The sequence below is a fragment of the Schistosoma haematobium genome, chromosome 1 (assembly GCF_000699445.3).
Source record: "Schistosoma haematobium chromosome 1, whole genome shotgun sequence".
NCBI classification, from domain to species: Eukaryota; Metazoa; Platyhelminthes; class Trematoda; order Strigeidida; family Schistosomatidae; genus Schistosoma; species Schistosoma haematobium.
The window spans coordinates 16,952,494-16,969,541 of NC_067196.1; the positions used below are offsets into that span (position 1 = coordinate 16,952,494).

The following is a 17,048-nucleotide window of genomic DNA, read 5'->3' on the forward strand; positions in this document are numbered from 1 at the left end:
CAGTGAGAAACGATTTATCAGAAGACTGATAACCAGTTATTTGTGATGATTAAATATCCTAATTATGTGAAATGAGCAGCCAATGAGAAAATTTCAAAAGTATTGGAAAGACCACACATTTTAGGAAATACAATTATCGCATGGATAGTTAACACTTTCTACAGAATGTGATTTTTTAAATTTTTTTCTGTTATAAAAAACTAACTGCTCTCGTAAAAATAACAACCAACTTTGTAGTAATAGCACTAACCTCTTCGATAGTCGTTGTCAAAGTATTACGATCTTCTATTAATTCATTCAAAGCAGCTTCAAGTTTAATTGATTTCGTTTTTAACTGGAAAGTAAAGAAAACAAATAGTTAATTCATATAATTGCGTAACAATCATAATTTAGTATTTGCTTTCCCTTAGACTGTAACACGTTTTCTCCAGAAAATTCACGATTCAATCAAATTAAACTGAGAAACTTCTATACGAGATATCTTGAAGGTTATTCAGTAAATATCACCTTTAACGAATCTATACAACGCCAATAATTAACCACTAAAACCACTGGCCCAGAGTTCAATGATACAATTTTCACTCCAATTAAATTGTGATACAACGCGATGATCACATGACAAAACACTAGTAACAACTGTTTCACATTCAATATGAATGAGTTAAGAGTTTTAGGTGGAACTCTGAAGGTCTTGAGGTTAATAGCTAGTGGAGTTGTGGTGCATGATGCGCAGTTTATAACTAGAATCCAATAGATATTTAATGCTACCTGGTATTTAGTGATACATAAGCGGAAATCACTTGTGATTAATATAACCTACAAACAAAGTGTGTTTCTGCAAAACCACTTCAATTAAATTAATGCTATGATAAATAATTTATACGATAAAAAATCTTGCTGATTAAAGTTTATACATTCACGCTATAAAGGATCGTGCGATTAATCAAACAACCAAATAATGTTATGGTAAATACAGACACATTATTTCGAAATAAACAACACTTGTAAAACGAAACTATTGGTCACTTTAATCTTTGATCAAATGTATATGTACTAAAACCTTTAAAACTAAACTTTCAAATAATTGATCAACTCATGTATCTACTTGAAAAGAACAATGTTGTTTTATCATGTAGTATATTCCAACAGCCTTTAAAATATGAACAAAATATACATACATAAACAAGGCTTTGAACTGCTAGCAGACCACCGATTTTAATTCTATTTCAATTAGTTCAGTTCGAGCAACAGGGGTATATAACTATTTCTGAGATAAACACACTTACCACACACAAATTTGTGTACTTGGCATTAAATCACGCGCTAAGTATGAGGGATAACGATAATTCCCAGTTGACTAAGTCATTTAATTGCTGAATTAATGGCTGAAAGTCGAAGGCCTTCGCCAATGAGTCATCGCCCTATCGACACATAAACAATTAAGTTTACAGTCAAATATTAGATTTTATATTTGAGAAATGAATTACATTTCATTGAAATCATCAATCGATCAATGTTAGACCAACATCGAAAACCTAGAAGCAACGGACAGCCAGTTTGTCCTAGCATAAAACTCCTCAAAAGTGTGCATCCACAATCCAGCACGTGGAACTCGAACCAAGGACCTCTTATCTCGAGCGCGAACACTTAACCTCTGGATCACAGAGCCGGCACCAAACGATGTTAATGTCTGACGATTACCAATTCACAATATCATATATTACAAAAATATAAAGAATAAGGAGTGGAAGCAGTAGAGCGATCGGACACAAAAAATACGTACAACTGTTTACAACATATTACTATCACAAAATGAATAGAAAGCGATTTTCTACAAGTAGACATTTTACACAATCGTCTACAGATACATTCAAAAAATGTTCGTTTACCAATTCATTTTCAATATTTGCAGCATCCAATGCTTTGTGCCAACGTGCTTCTTCTTCATTCACGGACGTTTGTAATTTAGATAGCATTGATTCAGTGGCATCTAACGCTGACTTGTAATGATCAACTTGACTTTGTAATGATTTGTATTCACTAGACTTAATAATAAATTGATCCGATTCTGTTTGGCCTGTATGATCATTCATTTTAACAATGGTTTCATAATGAATGTTGCTTGACTTGCCATCATCAGTTTGAGGATCATTGCTGAAGAAAAAAACAGTGAAATTGATTCGCGAAAAAATATAACTAGAAAGCAGAAAGCGCAAGAAATTAGCTTTCCCCCCCCGCTCAAAACAATCAGATTATACACAAGAGAAGCGATATGAAACCGATATCCATAAAAAATCACATTGATTACATCTGGGATATTTTGTAACAGAATAGTTCGATTTCAGTGTGCGGAGTTGTGGATGTGCATTGCAAAGTCTCATACTAGGACGAAACGACTGTCCAGTGTCTACAGGTTTTCAATGGTGGTCTAACATTGATCCGTTTATTCCCGTGAAACTTGATAATCCCTACAAGCCTATACTAATAGTTAACTTATATTCGATATTTCTAGAGAATACAAACCAGCTACAAGAACAATGTTTGTCAAGCAATTTCACATACCGAGTGAATACGTTGGAAAGCAACAATGCTCAATAAAACAATATATTGTGGATACAAAAACAGCTCGATTAAAAACCCATTTATATAATTATTGACACTCATAATGAAATACATGTATTTGCCAACGACTAATTTTTAGGAAGTTCACGACTGGAAATATGAACATTTTCCTGTAAATCAGTAATGTGTAATAAGAAACCATGATTATTGTCATGAAATGTTTTACGCTCAAAAACAGATCCGTTATCACTTGCATTTTAGCTATTAAAGTACTGACTTCACATAAAGGAGTATATGATTAGACATGATACGATATATATATATATAAGATGCCACATTTTCTAGAGAACTTGATTCCATAAATGTATTTTTTTTCGTTTTGAAGCACATTTCTATAACTAGTTTACAAGGGAGTCTTTATTATTTTAGTACAAATCGATAATATCAGCGAAAGTGCATCAATCTAAAGAAAGATATTTAATATACATGTATAAAGGATACAATATATGTATGCTTTATACATTTATTAGTTCTGTTCCATTTTTTCAATAGCACCACCTCAACAAGATGAATATAAGATGATTACACTATCAGAAGTAAATATTTGAGAAGAAATGTAACTCATAGAAAAAAATGTACTTTCAATGAGATAGACTGAGAAGAATTATATTGAAAATTAATCTTGAAAATTTGATGACGATTATTTAGTACTGCAACGGATAATATGGTTAAGTACCAAGAGCCCTTTCCGTACATGAAAGTGACATGAATTTTGATTCTAGTATTGTCATTAATACAGTTATATAGAACGCAAGTAAAGATGTAAATAAATACAAGGTAGTGATCGTACTACTATTAAACCTCAATCAATGAGTCTCACTTAACATAGAACCTGATTAATAGAAACGTTACTCCAATTAGCAATGTTATATTAGCACAATGAGATGTAATTAACAAAATAAATCGTAAAGGAGTTGAAATAATGTAGTAATGATGATAATGAGAATGTATACTGAAAAAGTAAGAACGAATGCCAGGATTTATGATCCAGAGCAAGATATAAAGTGGATAGGCTTTTTGCCGCTACGAGCGAATCTGATAATAAGTCTCGATCTATTGACCGAGGTTATTGCACGGACCACAATCAGGTAGTGTACATCTACAAAAAGATGATGACTATTGATAAGTCGTGGTTTGGCAACCACCAGATTTTTTATAACATATTCTTCACACTATATAACAACCCCATCCCCACCCGTGGTTGAGCACATGTAACACCATAGTTGAAGGTGAGCTTGATTGAGAGGCTGAATGATAATTAAAATGGTTTAACACAGGCAAAGAGTGCTTCGCTGGAACATTAACTAATGTCAATCTGCGTCAAAAAAACCGTCACCCAGTTAAACAAATTTCCACAAGAACCTATTATAAACAAGAGGCGAATGTGCTCAGTCAGTCAGTCAGTAACAACGTAGAACTTCGTACGTACGTACATCAGTTCGAGTTGCTAAAAAATTTCAACAAAACACAAGTATCAAAAAAATAATAATTTCAAGTTTATTAAAATAGACATTATTGGAAAGCCAATCAGATGCATGTAATTCCGTCTTTCATTCAAAATACAAGAAACAATAATGCCTCAAAATTAAATTAAAAGTGATCGAAATAAACCAGAAACTCAAGTAAATTAATTGTGGGGAACCGTCCGATGGGGATTTAGCACTCAGCTATTACTAAACGGTACATCTTAGATTATCTCCGGCTACTTTGATCATGATAGATGGAAAGAATATCTTGGAACTAGCAGAACATCTTATATTTGTTGCGTAATTTTTTAATAGTTCTCATCATAAATATATTAATCATAATAATACTGTCAGTTCATTATTTTTTCAACACAACAATCAACACTCCAATGTGAGATGGTGAAGTTTGTGCTGATGATGTTGTTTAGAAGAACGATGAAAGCTCCATGACCAAACCATCCAGCTCAGAGAAAAAATCTCCAATGTGAAAAAATACGTCAGTTTGTAAAACTTAATTTTAAAAAGACTAAGATAGAACACTCATAACCAAGGTAATAAAAATGCGGTATAATTAGTACGGTAACTTATGTTCAAACAGCGTAGATAATAATTTCTCTATGGTTGATATACAAAAGATAAATCGAAGAATGTCAAGAAATGAATTTTGAAAAGACTGTTTTGGAACATTAATATTCAGGGTTTAAATCCCGAATCGATCTTAGCTAGACTACAATCGAAAACTTAAAAGCAGTGGACGGTTGTCTTATGCTAGTATGCAGCTCCTTAACATTATACGTTCAAGATTCCGCACGTGGTAATAGAACGGTGTTAATGTCTAACTCCGATCAAAGCACACTATTGAACAACCGCCATCCATTAGATGAGGTGCATAATTGTTTTACACTTGACACGGATTGAACTCCATTGGTCATTAACAACATAACATTTGACACCAAAAAAGTAAATCTGTAATCAACTTTTACCTAAAGAACCGGGTGAGGTAAAGATTTCACTCTTGCTGTTAATCAGTACAAAATAGTTACAGTAGTTGTGTGGGCGAAAAAAGCACACAAAGTGAAGAGATAAGCATACAAAAATGCGGTGAAAACGTGAGTACAAACCATAGAGAGAATGATTACTGATTATATCACTTTGATATTAATTTATTTTCATCTTTTATGCATATTTATTGTAAACACGTTTACATACGCATGATGGTACCAGTATTTAGATAGACTAGTAAACTAATTTACAACATACAAAAATTCGAATACACCTTTTTTATTGAACATAGAACTATAGACTATAAAAATCACAATATACAATTCATATTAAAACTAGTTGACACTTAAGGAGAATAAAGAACTAAGTACAAATCTATTGGGATAATTCATTAAGAAAAACAACTTTGTATAAATTGATTTTATAACCGAATTCAAATGCAAAAAATAAATAATACACTAAATTAAAAGAGTGAAGTAAATTGATTTAATCTATTCGTGTAAATAATTCGTTTATAATTAACTATCGTTCGAAATATCAATTCATTCATAATAAACCTCAGACTTGTTATGATATTAATTTTATGTTCTACTCTTGTTATCTGTAAACTCTTTTTCTTTTAGTTAACTCTCAATTTATTATGAAGAAGTATGTAACAGCATAACTCAAACGGGAGGTAGAATTAACAGATTAATTATACTTTATATATATATATATATATATATATATATATATATATATATATATATATATATATATTGTAAAATTAAAAATATGATTACTTCTGAATATCATCGACAGTTTGCATAAATTTATCTTCATTAGTTCTTTGAATTACTGTAACTTTTTCAACAGTACGTAAATGTTCTAGTTCACTTTCATGTAGTTTAAGTAATTTATTTAATTCATTATTTTCATTGGTTAACTTTTCTAGTTTAGCTTCTAATGTATTTATCATATTGATATGTGATTTTTCTTTTGTTTCATGGTTATATAATAATGATGTTAACTGATTCTTCATATCATCTACAACAATTTGATGTTGATCATTTATTTGACGTAGACGATCATCATATTCACTTATTTGTCTACGAAGTACGTTACATTGTGATTGAGATGCAGACAATTCGGACAGAACACTCTGTTAAAAGCAAGCATAATAATAATAACAATAATGAAGCAGCGTAGATAAATGGAAATACATATATAAATACAATTATATCTCGTCGATCCTTTGTGTCATTGTTGATACAAGAAATACAGATAAGATCTCGATTTGTTTTAAATTCGATCACCTTATTACTTCATACTCTTAAGTTTTGTGAGCCAGCTGAAAACTCGTGCAGATATGAGGCAGTTATATCAAAAAACCTACCGTTTAGTCCAGAAGTATTAGTGAAAGTCATATATATGATTGAAAAAAAATAAATTGGTCGACTCACATCAACACAATATCATACAGTTCGCATAGAGAGGGGACGTGTTTAGCTTATACCACAAACGATTAATGAGTATCAAATAGACCAGTTAAAAAGAATCCTTTATATCAAGTATATGATCATCTGACCGATAGACTTGAACCATTGCCCTCTGAATTCTTGATCTGCTAGTGTAAATGGGTGACTACACGTATGAAGAGAAATTATACTTACTTAGTTTGGCGATTAGCCTAATCACGTAGAACGAAGGTGAGTGACAGGCAAGAGCATAAAAATATATGTTGGTATGATTCTCATGCATCAGCATAAGACTATGAATAAGTGATACATAACCATTTTCTAACAAATGTCCTGGTATGGCCGAGAGTGGGTAGAGTCCGCTCTCCCTCTTGAAATGCTCTCACATGGCCACGCATATATAGCCTCTGCCAGGGAAGCCCTACTCACTGCCCTCTCGCACCACGGGTGTTGTTTACGAAAATGAGAGGACAAAAAGCGAATGTCCGGCGCTTTAACCGGATTCCAAACCAAATCAGTGGTGCACATGGGCTCCAGTATCCTAAAGAAACAAATGGCGTATGAACCAATTGTTGGTCATTGGCTACCATGGGAATGCATCTCCTCACGATGCTCCACTGCCTTGTGGATCAGACATTCAGGTCGAAGGCTCGGGGAGTGGCCCCCTAAGAAAACCACCTGCTTCGGTTTGGGCACCCGGGCAGTATCACAGCCCTCACACATATCGAGTGAGATTTGTGTGGTGCATATGTATTTGGTGCCTATTTGTACCAATATCTATGTGTTGAAATAAAAGTTCGTGAAGAAAAAATTCAGAAAGAACAAAAGGAAAAATCGAAACTTGTAACTTGTTACTTTCTAAAATAGTATTTATGTTGCATGCATTGATTTAGTGAAATACAGAAAAACGATGTGATGTTTAGAAATATACAACTAACACTAAACAATAATTGTTAATAGTTTAGGGCTATATTGTGAAACTCATATTTCTGACAAGACAATTGTAAATAACTTTCGACCTTAGAATACAATTTTTCCGAGGTGGGTAAAATTCAATTCGGAATATTTTGAAAGCAGTCACAGACACAGAACGTTAGTATACGAAGCCAAAAACCAAAGAAACCATACTTCTTTAAAAATAAAGTTGTAGCTTTCTGTATATGTTGGTAAAGTGTAAATGTGTCCATTAGGAGATATAAGTTCAAATATAGTATATAAACAAACTAATCTTGAATGTAATGCATTCGTGTCCTAAATGCATGATTTGGAAATCAATTGTTAAACTACATACAAATATGTGAGCAACTGCCAGTTATTTGAAGCGTAATCTTGTAAGTCATTTTGACTAGGAAAAACACGTTGATATTTGAAGTGAAAGATACTGGGTTAGAGCCTCAACGTGAACATAAACATAAGGAAGCAGGTTCACCCAACTGGCGAGTCCCAAACTAGCGTCTAGGATTTGATTATTAGCCAAAAGTCATATATTTCATACGATAATATTAAGCATAATGGCATAGTGTAGTTTAATGCAACACACATGTTCACTCAATGAACTGCGGATCAACCCTATTTGGGTTAACGAAACTGCTGCAGAACTTCTGTCTGAAGAATTGATAGATTCAACTGAAAGACCAGTGATTAGACACTGGTGATTTCTATTTTACAGTTTATCTTTATTGAATATATACAATACATAGAAAGATCATATTTCAGTCTTTCCAAATTTCTTGATCAGAACAAGTGAAATGGACTTAGAAAAACAAGAAGTGATAAATGAATCGTTCTGCGAGATCAGCTATCATACTTTAATCATAAAACGCCTATGATTACATATAATTAGACGAATAGTAATGATAATATATAATTACAGTAATGACCAGCGAAACTTACGGAATGTTTATTGCTTAATTCGTCGAATTTGAGTGTTAGAATGTCTTTCTCTCCCCGAAGTACAGAGTTTCCATTTTCCAGTGCCTGAAGTTCGAAAACAGCGAATATATTACTTTTAAGGTTCGAAGGTAACCTTATACATACATTCGGTAAATAGAGAAATGATGGTTTTGATAAAACCTGGTTTACATAATAAGATTTCGCTGTTGGTTCTCTCTAATTATTTGTCAAATGAATTTACAAAGTAATTACCAGATGAGAAATTTATTTAAGTTCAGTAGAATGAAACTTCCAACATACTCATGGCTTGTTGTTCCATAAGTGGAGTAAAATATATATTGCGATATATGTTTAATACCGTCCAGCTGAGATATCTTAAAAGCTACATTTTTCAATATACAATAATATCTGTTGTTAAACCTTGAGATGTCATCAACATGTTTAAATCAATAATTACTCCTGATTAATACCCGGTGACGTATTCTTTAACTCTATAAAACGATGACTAAATTGCTCACAGTAAAGTTATTTATCCTGCAAATTTATTAAAAACCTATCCTGTTCGAAAGAATGGATATTATCTAACTATCTACACAGCATATATATAGATATAAAAACCATGAACTCACCTCACATTTGCTCCTGAAAGATGAGATATCTAGTCGGAGTACTTCTAGTTCCTCCAAACGCTGTGTGAGTTTGTGTTCAGCCTCCTACAACAAATAAGAAGGTTAGAAAGTCAAGTTAAAAAATATCCATATATCCTTGAGTGTGATTGTATGATGACATACATGTATTACTGCCTCATTAAATAAATTTCTAGATCGAGCCAGCAAATTAACATAAATAACTATAATAAAATCACCAAATATTTATCACACAGGAATACGTATGTATTAAATTACATATACAGCTACTGACAACACATAAAAAAGAAATGGTGTAAATGTGCATTCAGTACATTTTTCAGGTGAAAATTTTGTAAGCCACTGAGCCCATAAAATATGACAGGAGCAAAATTAAGGTAAAATACCAGTGCTAACAATCACTGAAACCTTCATCATATAAGCAGTTGACATTTTTCCTATTCCTTTATAAACTACATTAGTTTACAAGATTCCAAACTTTAAGGACCCTAATGTCATTATTAGTAAAAATAGATGTATGGTATTATTTGATTTTTTTTCAAGATGAAAGTTCTTATTTTACGCTCCACATATGTCGACCAACGAGTCGTTGTTACTAGAAATTAGAATGTCTAGTTATCATTATTACCAATGTTAATTCATGGATGGAATGACACTTGATATGTATACAAATGAATTATTGTATCCATATGAAACTCTTAATTTCGATGCAAAATGTATAATATCTATCTTATTTGAAACCAAACGATAACGAAGCTATAACTATCTTTGAACTTATAGTCTCTATCATAATCATCGAGAACATTGTACTAATATTCGGTATGTTACAAAGATCAGTGGAACAAACGGTAAAGTAGAGTAGTCAATATACAATTTTTTTAAAGAATTGGAATATATAAACAAGAAATATTTTACCATCAATAATCATTCGTTAATATTAAATACAAGTTAGGTCATAAAGTCTACAATTCTATAGCTACACGCAATAATGTCATACGAAATAATTAAGTTGATTGTAATTGACTATCGAATTAGATTATAATGAGCATTAAACATATAGACATATGATAAATTCGAAATTTCCACGGTAGACAAACATTAGATAGATTGTATTAGTTACATATTTACATTAAACAGTATTAGCTTAGAAGGTAAGCAACTTTTGATCAATTATTAAGTAGTCGAATTCATATATTTTAGATGAGTCAACAATATTTGATGTAAATGAATACATGAAACTTTCACATTTAAAAATATCCTTGACCTATAATAACATGCATTAAAAGTATAATAATCACGCATAAATACGTAGATAAATATATGATAAATACCTATTGACTAATAAACTATGATAATAATGATTGTTAAGATGATTTGGCATTGAATAATAATAAACGTAGTTGAAACAAAACCAAGTGTTGAGACCAAGAAACCCTGAAACATTGATACAATCTATAATACACTGACACACAGCATCTGATCAAATTTTCACTTTATTTATTACAAAAAATTATTGAACAGTCTTAATGAACTCAAATATGGATTAATATGCATGGCTATTAGTAATGATTTATCGAAACAACAAGAATTACAGTAATGGCATATACATAATCTGACAAACCTCAGATTTTCGATGATGAATTTCAGCTTTCTGTAATACATCTTTTAATTCTTTTTCTAAACGACTATTTTCAGACTCTAGACTGTATAATTTCTCCGATTGTGTATCTAAAGTTTGTTGTAATAATTTAGTTTCATCAGCAGCTTTAGATTTTGAATCGGATAATTTCTTATTGGCTGTATCCAAACGACTTTTCAAATTCTATTAAAATTAGTGAATTAAGTGTAGAGAAAACAATTCATGAAAATAGTACTTTTGCATAAGTCAGAGAATTAGTTACTAAATAGATTTATTAACAAAATTTGGAAATTGCTACCCCATAATAATATGATGGCCAAATAGAAAATAATAACATCTTTAATATTCTGAACAATTGTGTGCGTATGTGAAGACAGTTTTGTGGAGAGTTAAGAAAAATGAATAAGATAAATGGGGGAAAAACAAAATTACCACATTTTTAATTAGTACCTCATTTGATCTCGTGTATATGTTTAATTCAATTTGAAGTTTTATTAAAATCTAGCCAGTGGTTTTGTTTCGCTAGATGCTTTTAACAAACTGTAAAAGTTGGTACTATGACACTAGAAACATATTAAAGATATTTGCCAATAAAGTGGACCAATAACTGCTGTTGAAAACAAAACTATGTAGTACAACTTTTATGAGAATACAGTGATAGTGAATTGAAATCACATTTAACAGTCAAACCTTAATTGATAAGAGAATGAGTGCAATAAAAACTAATTTCTTTCAATTACCTACGTCAGTTTACCGTGTTAGTTTTTGCGTGAATCTTTTTGTACATAAACATGTCATTTTATTACACAAGAAGCATATTCTACTGGTTAGTTTTCTTTCCTTCAATTCTAAATCATTCGACGGTTTACGTCAATAACTCGATTTCAGGAGCACCCATCACTTGACAACAGCCCCCAAATGCCCTGGTATGGCCGAGAGTGGGGTGAGTCCGCCCTCCCTTCCTCTCGAAATGCTCTCACACGGCTACGCGTATACAGCCTCTGCCAGGGAAGTCCTAATCACTACCTTCTCGTGGCACTACTGTTGTTTACGAAATTGAGAGGACGAAAAGAGACTGTCCGGCGCTTTAACTGGATTCCAAACCAATGGTGCACATGGGCTCCAGTATCCTAAAGGAACAAATGGCATATGGACCAATTGTTGGTCACCGGCTACCATCGGACTGCATCTCCTCACGATGCACCACTGCCTTGTGGGTCAGACCTTCAGGTCAAAGGTCCGGGGTGTGGCCCTCTAAGAAAACCATGTGCTTGGGTCTGGGCACTCGGGCAGTATCACAGCCCACACACACACAAATATGGTGTGGTGCATATATATTTGGTGCCCTCTTGTACCAATATTTATGTGTTGAAGTAAAATGACAACTTTGTATCATTCTATGCCTTCTATCGACCAAATTTCCTTTGAATTTTAACAACAGACAACTCTTTCATCAAACCATTTAACCCAAGATTATAATACAAACAAAATTTGCTACAAGTGTGGACTCTAAAACAATATCTACACACTAATATAAGTTATAATGAACCAAAATTAAATTACTCGAAAATGGTTAATATTAACAGACTATATTACACAAAAGAGCACCGACTTACTTCGCTACGTTGTTGATAGATAACCACTTCTTTAACTAAACGGGCAATTTCATTTTGAAGGGTCGACAGTAGAACTGCATCTGAATCGGTCGATTGCTGAGGAAGCGAGGATTTAATATCCGGTGATTCACTAACAATTAGGAAAATATGAGATAATGATATTTACGAACGGAGTCTGACGTTGAGAGCTAAGAACCTTTCACGTAGAAATATCAAGATCTGACTAATATTCACTATGTTTAAATAAATTATTAGAGTTTCGAAATGTTTTCCTATTCACATGGATTTAAACAACAGGTCTTCAGTAGAACGCCCAAATAGAAATTAACAGTACTTTTTTAATATTTGGTAACTTTAACCTTAAAACAGTAGATGTTTCACTCTGAGCGACTAAAAATCTTTGTTTCAAATCTAAATCACTCATTTCAAACTTATATGAATACAGAAAGCTAAAATCTTTAACAGAAATAACAAACAAGTGACGATCTTAATAACACTTTGGGTCGTCTTTTTTACAAACTGCTGAGTTATTGTGATAAACATTCCTAATTTAGATGTGCGTTGACGGAGTAACTAAGTCTATGAATCTTGAAATGTACTTATGGGTTTTGCAAAAAGCCAACAACATATCATGACGTTAAGTAGTGGAAATATCATAGTGGTTAGGATATTTTTTATTTCTAGTTTATTCTTTTGAGGAACGATGGGGAAGTACATCATATAGTAAAAGTAAGTTTATTATTATCATGATGATTATTAGTGACAGGGTAGTAACATGTAACTTACATTGGATCAGTCATCGTTTCAGCGTCAGTCATAGGCTTTTGGACAGGTACACGATTAAGAGCTAGAGTTTTCAGTATTTTTACTTCATCCCTTAAATGGACAACTTCAGTACGTAAAACCTTAAATAAATAAATATAATAATAACGATATAATCTGCAAAGCATTTTCAATTAAAAGCGTATATCAGTTTAGTTAAACATGAATTACTACTAGATACGTGAAATGTACTCTCCCTTAATTTCTTTTTAAACAACAGTTAAAGAAATTATTTTTAATAGACGTCAAGTGTAAAACAGATAACTGGTTATAATAATAAACAATGAAACTGTATTAGTGGAAATGAATCACAAGTGATTCTTTGAATTTGATAACTTCATCCTATGCCTATTTGAGTGAATGTGAACTATAGCTAACGAAAGACTATACATTGGAAGAAATGATGCAAATACTTAGAAAAACAACTGAAATCTGAATTATCTTGGAACATTAAAATCAATTAAAAATTGCCTCTGTATGTAAACTCCATTTAAACAAAACAACTGACCTTTCAAATTTTCTTATTTTTATATTAACTTGAGTTTTGTAACTTATTTGTGATCAGTCTGTATTGTTGAGTAGCAGTACGGTTACAAGTAAATATAGTATGATCAGGGAAAGAAATAACGCTCCCTTATGTCAAGTCAGTCAGTCATTTGTAACACAGACACTGGCACAAATGTGTATAGGTTTAAGTCTCCATACCACATTCGCACGAGGAAAAATTATCAAACCCTAGTCATTAGTACAAGTGTTTTCATGTAAAATGCTTATACTAATGACTGGAAGTTCATAATTACCTTAAATAAAACTTTATCTACTGTTATTAGGCAACAGGAGTGTTTCTACAAAAATTATAGAATGTTAACATACACTCGGTGAATAAAAGGAATTCACATTTAAAAAACAGTGATTACAAATCAGTGGTATGTACAAGTTTCTGAACTTCAAAAGGACAATAGATGAAAGAAACTAACGTAGGAATATATTTCCCACAGGTACCGTTATTTTATGGAAGAAACCATCCAGTCGATAATCAACAATATTTCATCTGATTGTAAGAGTGGATGCTGAATTTCAAAAAATAAACGCACTATAACAACTAGATTATAAGGGTTTACTATTCCTGTTGTCACTATATATATATGTATACATGGTAGTACTTTTATTACCTGACATTCAGCTTCTTTCGCTTGTAGCTGGGCTGTCATATGCTGTGATATAAGTTCACTTGTTGTGGGCAGATTATTCGTACTTTTGGGAGACACAGACGATATTTTCTGTATAAATAGAAAAACGAAGAATGAATATAACAGCGTATCACTGAAAGGAGTATAACAGGATACTAGAAACCATTCCACATGAATTGAAATGAAATGCTATGAACCTATTTCACATCCTCCTATATTTTTCAAAACATTTGTACATTAAAGTGCTTCAGAATAGATTCACTTATATATGAGATGAACTAAATCAATTCACGTCATTTCTTTAACTTAGAGGTTTTTGAACAAATATTTAATTGCAATCGAATAGAACTTTACCATCCGACCGAAAATTATATTAGTAAGCAAGAGAATACTTCTTACCTTGTTGTATTAAGTTTAAAATTCTTAACAAATGCATTCCAAGATGGGTTTAAGCAAATGGTTTGACTCACTTGTTTACTCATCTCATCACATGAAGAAGGGATTTCAGAAGGACGTGAAGTATGGGTTTCGCTATTCAGAATCAGTGATCGAATGGCTGTTACTGTTTCAGCACCAAGATTTTTGTACAACAACTCTTCATAAGGTGTTGAAGTATGCGAATTTACGGTACCCAACTTTGTATTCTCATTATGTTCAGTTTTCATGGGTTGAGTTTGGGCAGGAGCTTTCGACCGCTTAGTAGGACATGATTGATCTGTGTTTAATTCCAAATTCATAGACTAATAGGTCAAAAAACATTAAACAAATAAATGCGTGACTATTCATTTGCATATGACACGACGTTAATAAATTCATCAAAAGTCTGATATTAGGGGCATCTGTTATTAGCAGCTCTTGTGTGAAATGAAATCAAGTGAAGTGTAACCTGTGAAACGAGCAGTTGTAAAGCACTTATATGTTTAGATTAGCTATACCAAATAAACTTGTACATAAATGGACTCATACAAAAAAAGAATTAAATATCCGAATCGAATATTAAGCGATCTGATTGCCGCATTCAAAAACCAAGATGAAATTTAACCAGCTTTCGTATTTGTTGAGTGGTAAAAACAGCAATAAATCACGAAGAGTTGTAGTAATTCCTCACCATTACACTACGCAGATGCGTATCAAAGATTATGTTATTATTCAGTTTCCACCCACGATATCGAATATAATATCTTTTTAATATTTTGTACTCTTAATTAATTATGTTGTAGCAAACTGTTGTAACATGTACATATTTGTACAACAATCTAAGTCGATATCTTTCTGTTTTGTTTCTGGCTTCTTGAGTAAGTAGTCTTGAAATGAGAGAGAATTAGACGTTACCAAACAGTTACCAGTTTTAGTGATTCAATAATGTAGCTCGATAAATGTATTCAACTATTCAAAGAGGATAGTATTAGATCTCCTTATTTGGCCCGGCATTCTACTGTCTAGTATTCTTGCATACTTCGTTTTGCTCAACTGGTTTCCAAATCAAAACACGGCTCGAACATTAAAATGAATATATTTCAAATAAAACAGAAAACATCAAAATGTCAGTGAATATAAATCAACTTTACAGTATTGCAGAGTGTTTATAGCTCATCCATCTGCGCTGATTAGTCGAAAATATTGTCTGAAACGTGCTTTGATCAAGTATCTGTTCTACCAACAGGTAGACCCTATATAATTTACTGAACTTTTATAGTGTGATAACGAATTATCAATGTTTACTTGTATTAGTAAATAACTGAATTTTGGTGTGGCACAATTCCGGGTGTTATACTGGATGGAACCCAGTAATAACCTAGTATTTTTCAGGCTTATCATATGAATACTAAGTGAACAGAATCCTATTACACTTCCCAATGATATACGATTTAATTCACACAATCTACTCTGGAAGCTACTTCAATTCTTTTAAAAAATCTTTTTACTTTGGAATAATTTTATAGCATGACTACCCTTTTCTATAAGCGCCTAGCTTTTAACATTTAGAAACAGTGAAATTCTTGTTTCCCTACTGACAATGAAAGGTATCGGTTAAAATTGTATGTTAAGATGGAACAAGTGACAAATATCGGTTTCATTTAATTTAGAAATGTTTTCAAACTATACCTATAAAACAGTTAAGCTGTTAACACGGAGTGCCTACAGAAAAGCCAACCTACTTGAGTGTTATACATAATAATGTGGAAATTAACACAACAAAATTAGTTTGACAGATAAATGACAAAGAAGTTTAATATATGAAACGGTGAAATGGATCAAATGTACACTAATCCATTAAAACCAATTAATGGGATTATAAATGCGGGTTGTGCTTTTTAATGTGATCTATTTTCACACAACAATCAGACTAGGAAAACGAAAATACAAACTACTGTTTTAACATACTGATGACGACAATGATCATACGGGTACTCAACTTTCATGGATATTATAAATAATATGTAAGTTAACTTTTTTCAATAAAAGTTATTATGCTAGGATATTTACAACTTAAATTAGCATAAACAGGATTCAGTGTTTCATAACGTGAACGCAGTGTAATTTCCTAAAATAGACAGTGTATTGGACATGTGTGGTACCCAGTTGAGAAAACTAGTTTTCACAATAGGCAGAAATTATTTGACGAGGAAATTATGTATTTCGATAAAACCACATAGAAAAAGTTTCTCAGTTTTGAGATCTATTCCAATAGAA

The 17,048-nt window shown here is 32.2% G+C and overlaps 1 protein-coding gene across 1 annotated transcript in view; it reads right to left on the reverse strand.

Annotated features, from left to right (window-relative positions):
• Window positions 1-17,048, reverse strand: part of MS3_00003757 (uncharacterized protein) — a 28,251-nt gene that overhangs the window by 4,729 nt on the left and 6,474 nt on the right. The window contains exons 4-13 of the mRNA XM_012938207.3: window positions 14,825-15,094; window positions 14,337-14,444; window positions 13,129-13,247; window positions 12,343-12,472; window positions 10,709-10,909; window positions 9,070-9,153; window positions 8,441-8,524; window positions 5,873-6,231; window positions 1,890-2,154; window positions 251-334 (exon numbers count right to left, since the gene is read on the reverse strand). Of these exons, the coding sequence (XP_012793661.1) occupies window positions 251-334; window positions 1,890-2,154; window positions 5,873-6,231; window positions 8,441-8,524; window positions 9,070-9,153; window positions 10,709-10,909; window positions 12,343-12,472; window positions 13,129-13,247; window positions 14,337-14,444; window positions 14,825-15,094 (1,704 nt within the window). The remainder of the gene's footprint in view (window positions 1-250; window positions 335-1,889; window positions 2,155-5,872; window positions 6,232-8,440; window positions 8,525-9,069; window positions 9,154-10,708; window positions 10,910-12,342; window positions 12,473-13,128; window positions 13,248-14,336; window positions 14,445-14,824; window positions 15,095-17,048) is intronic.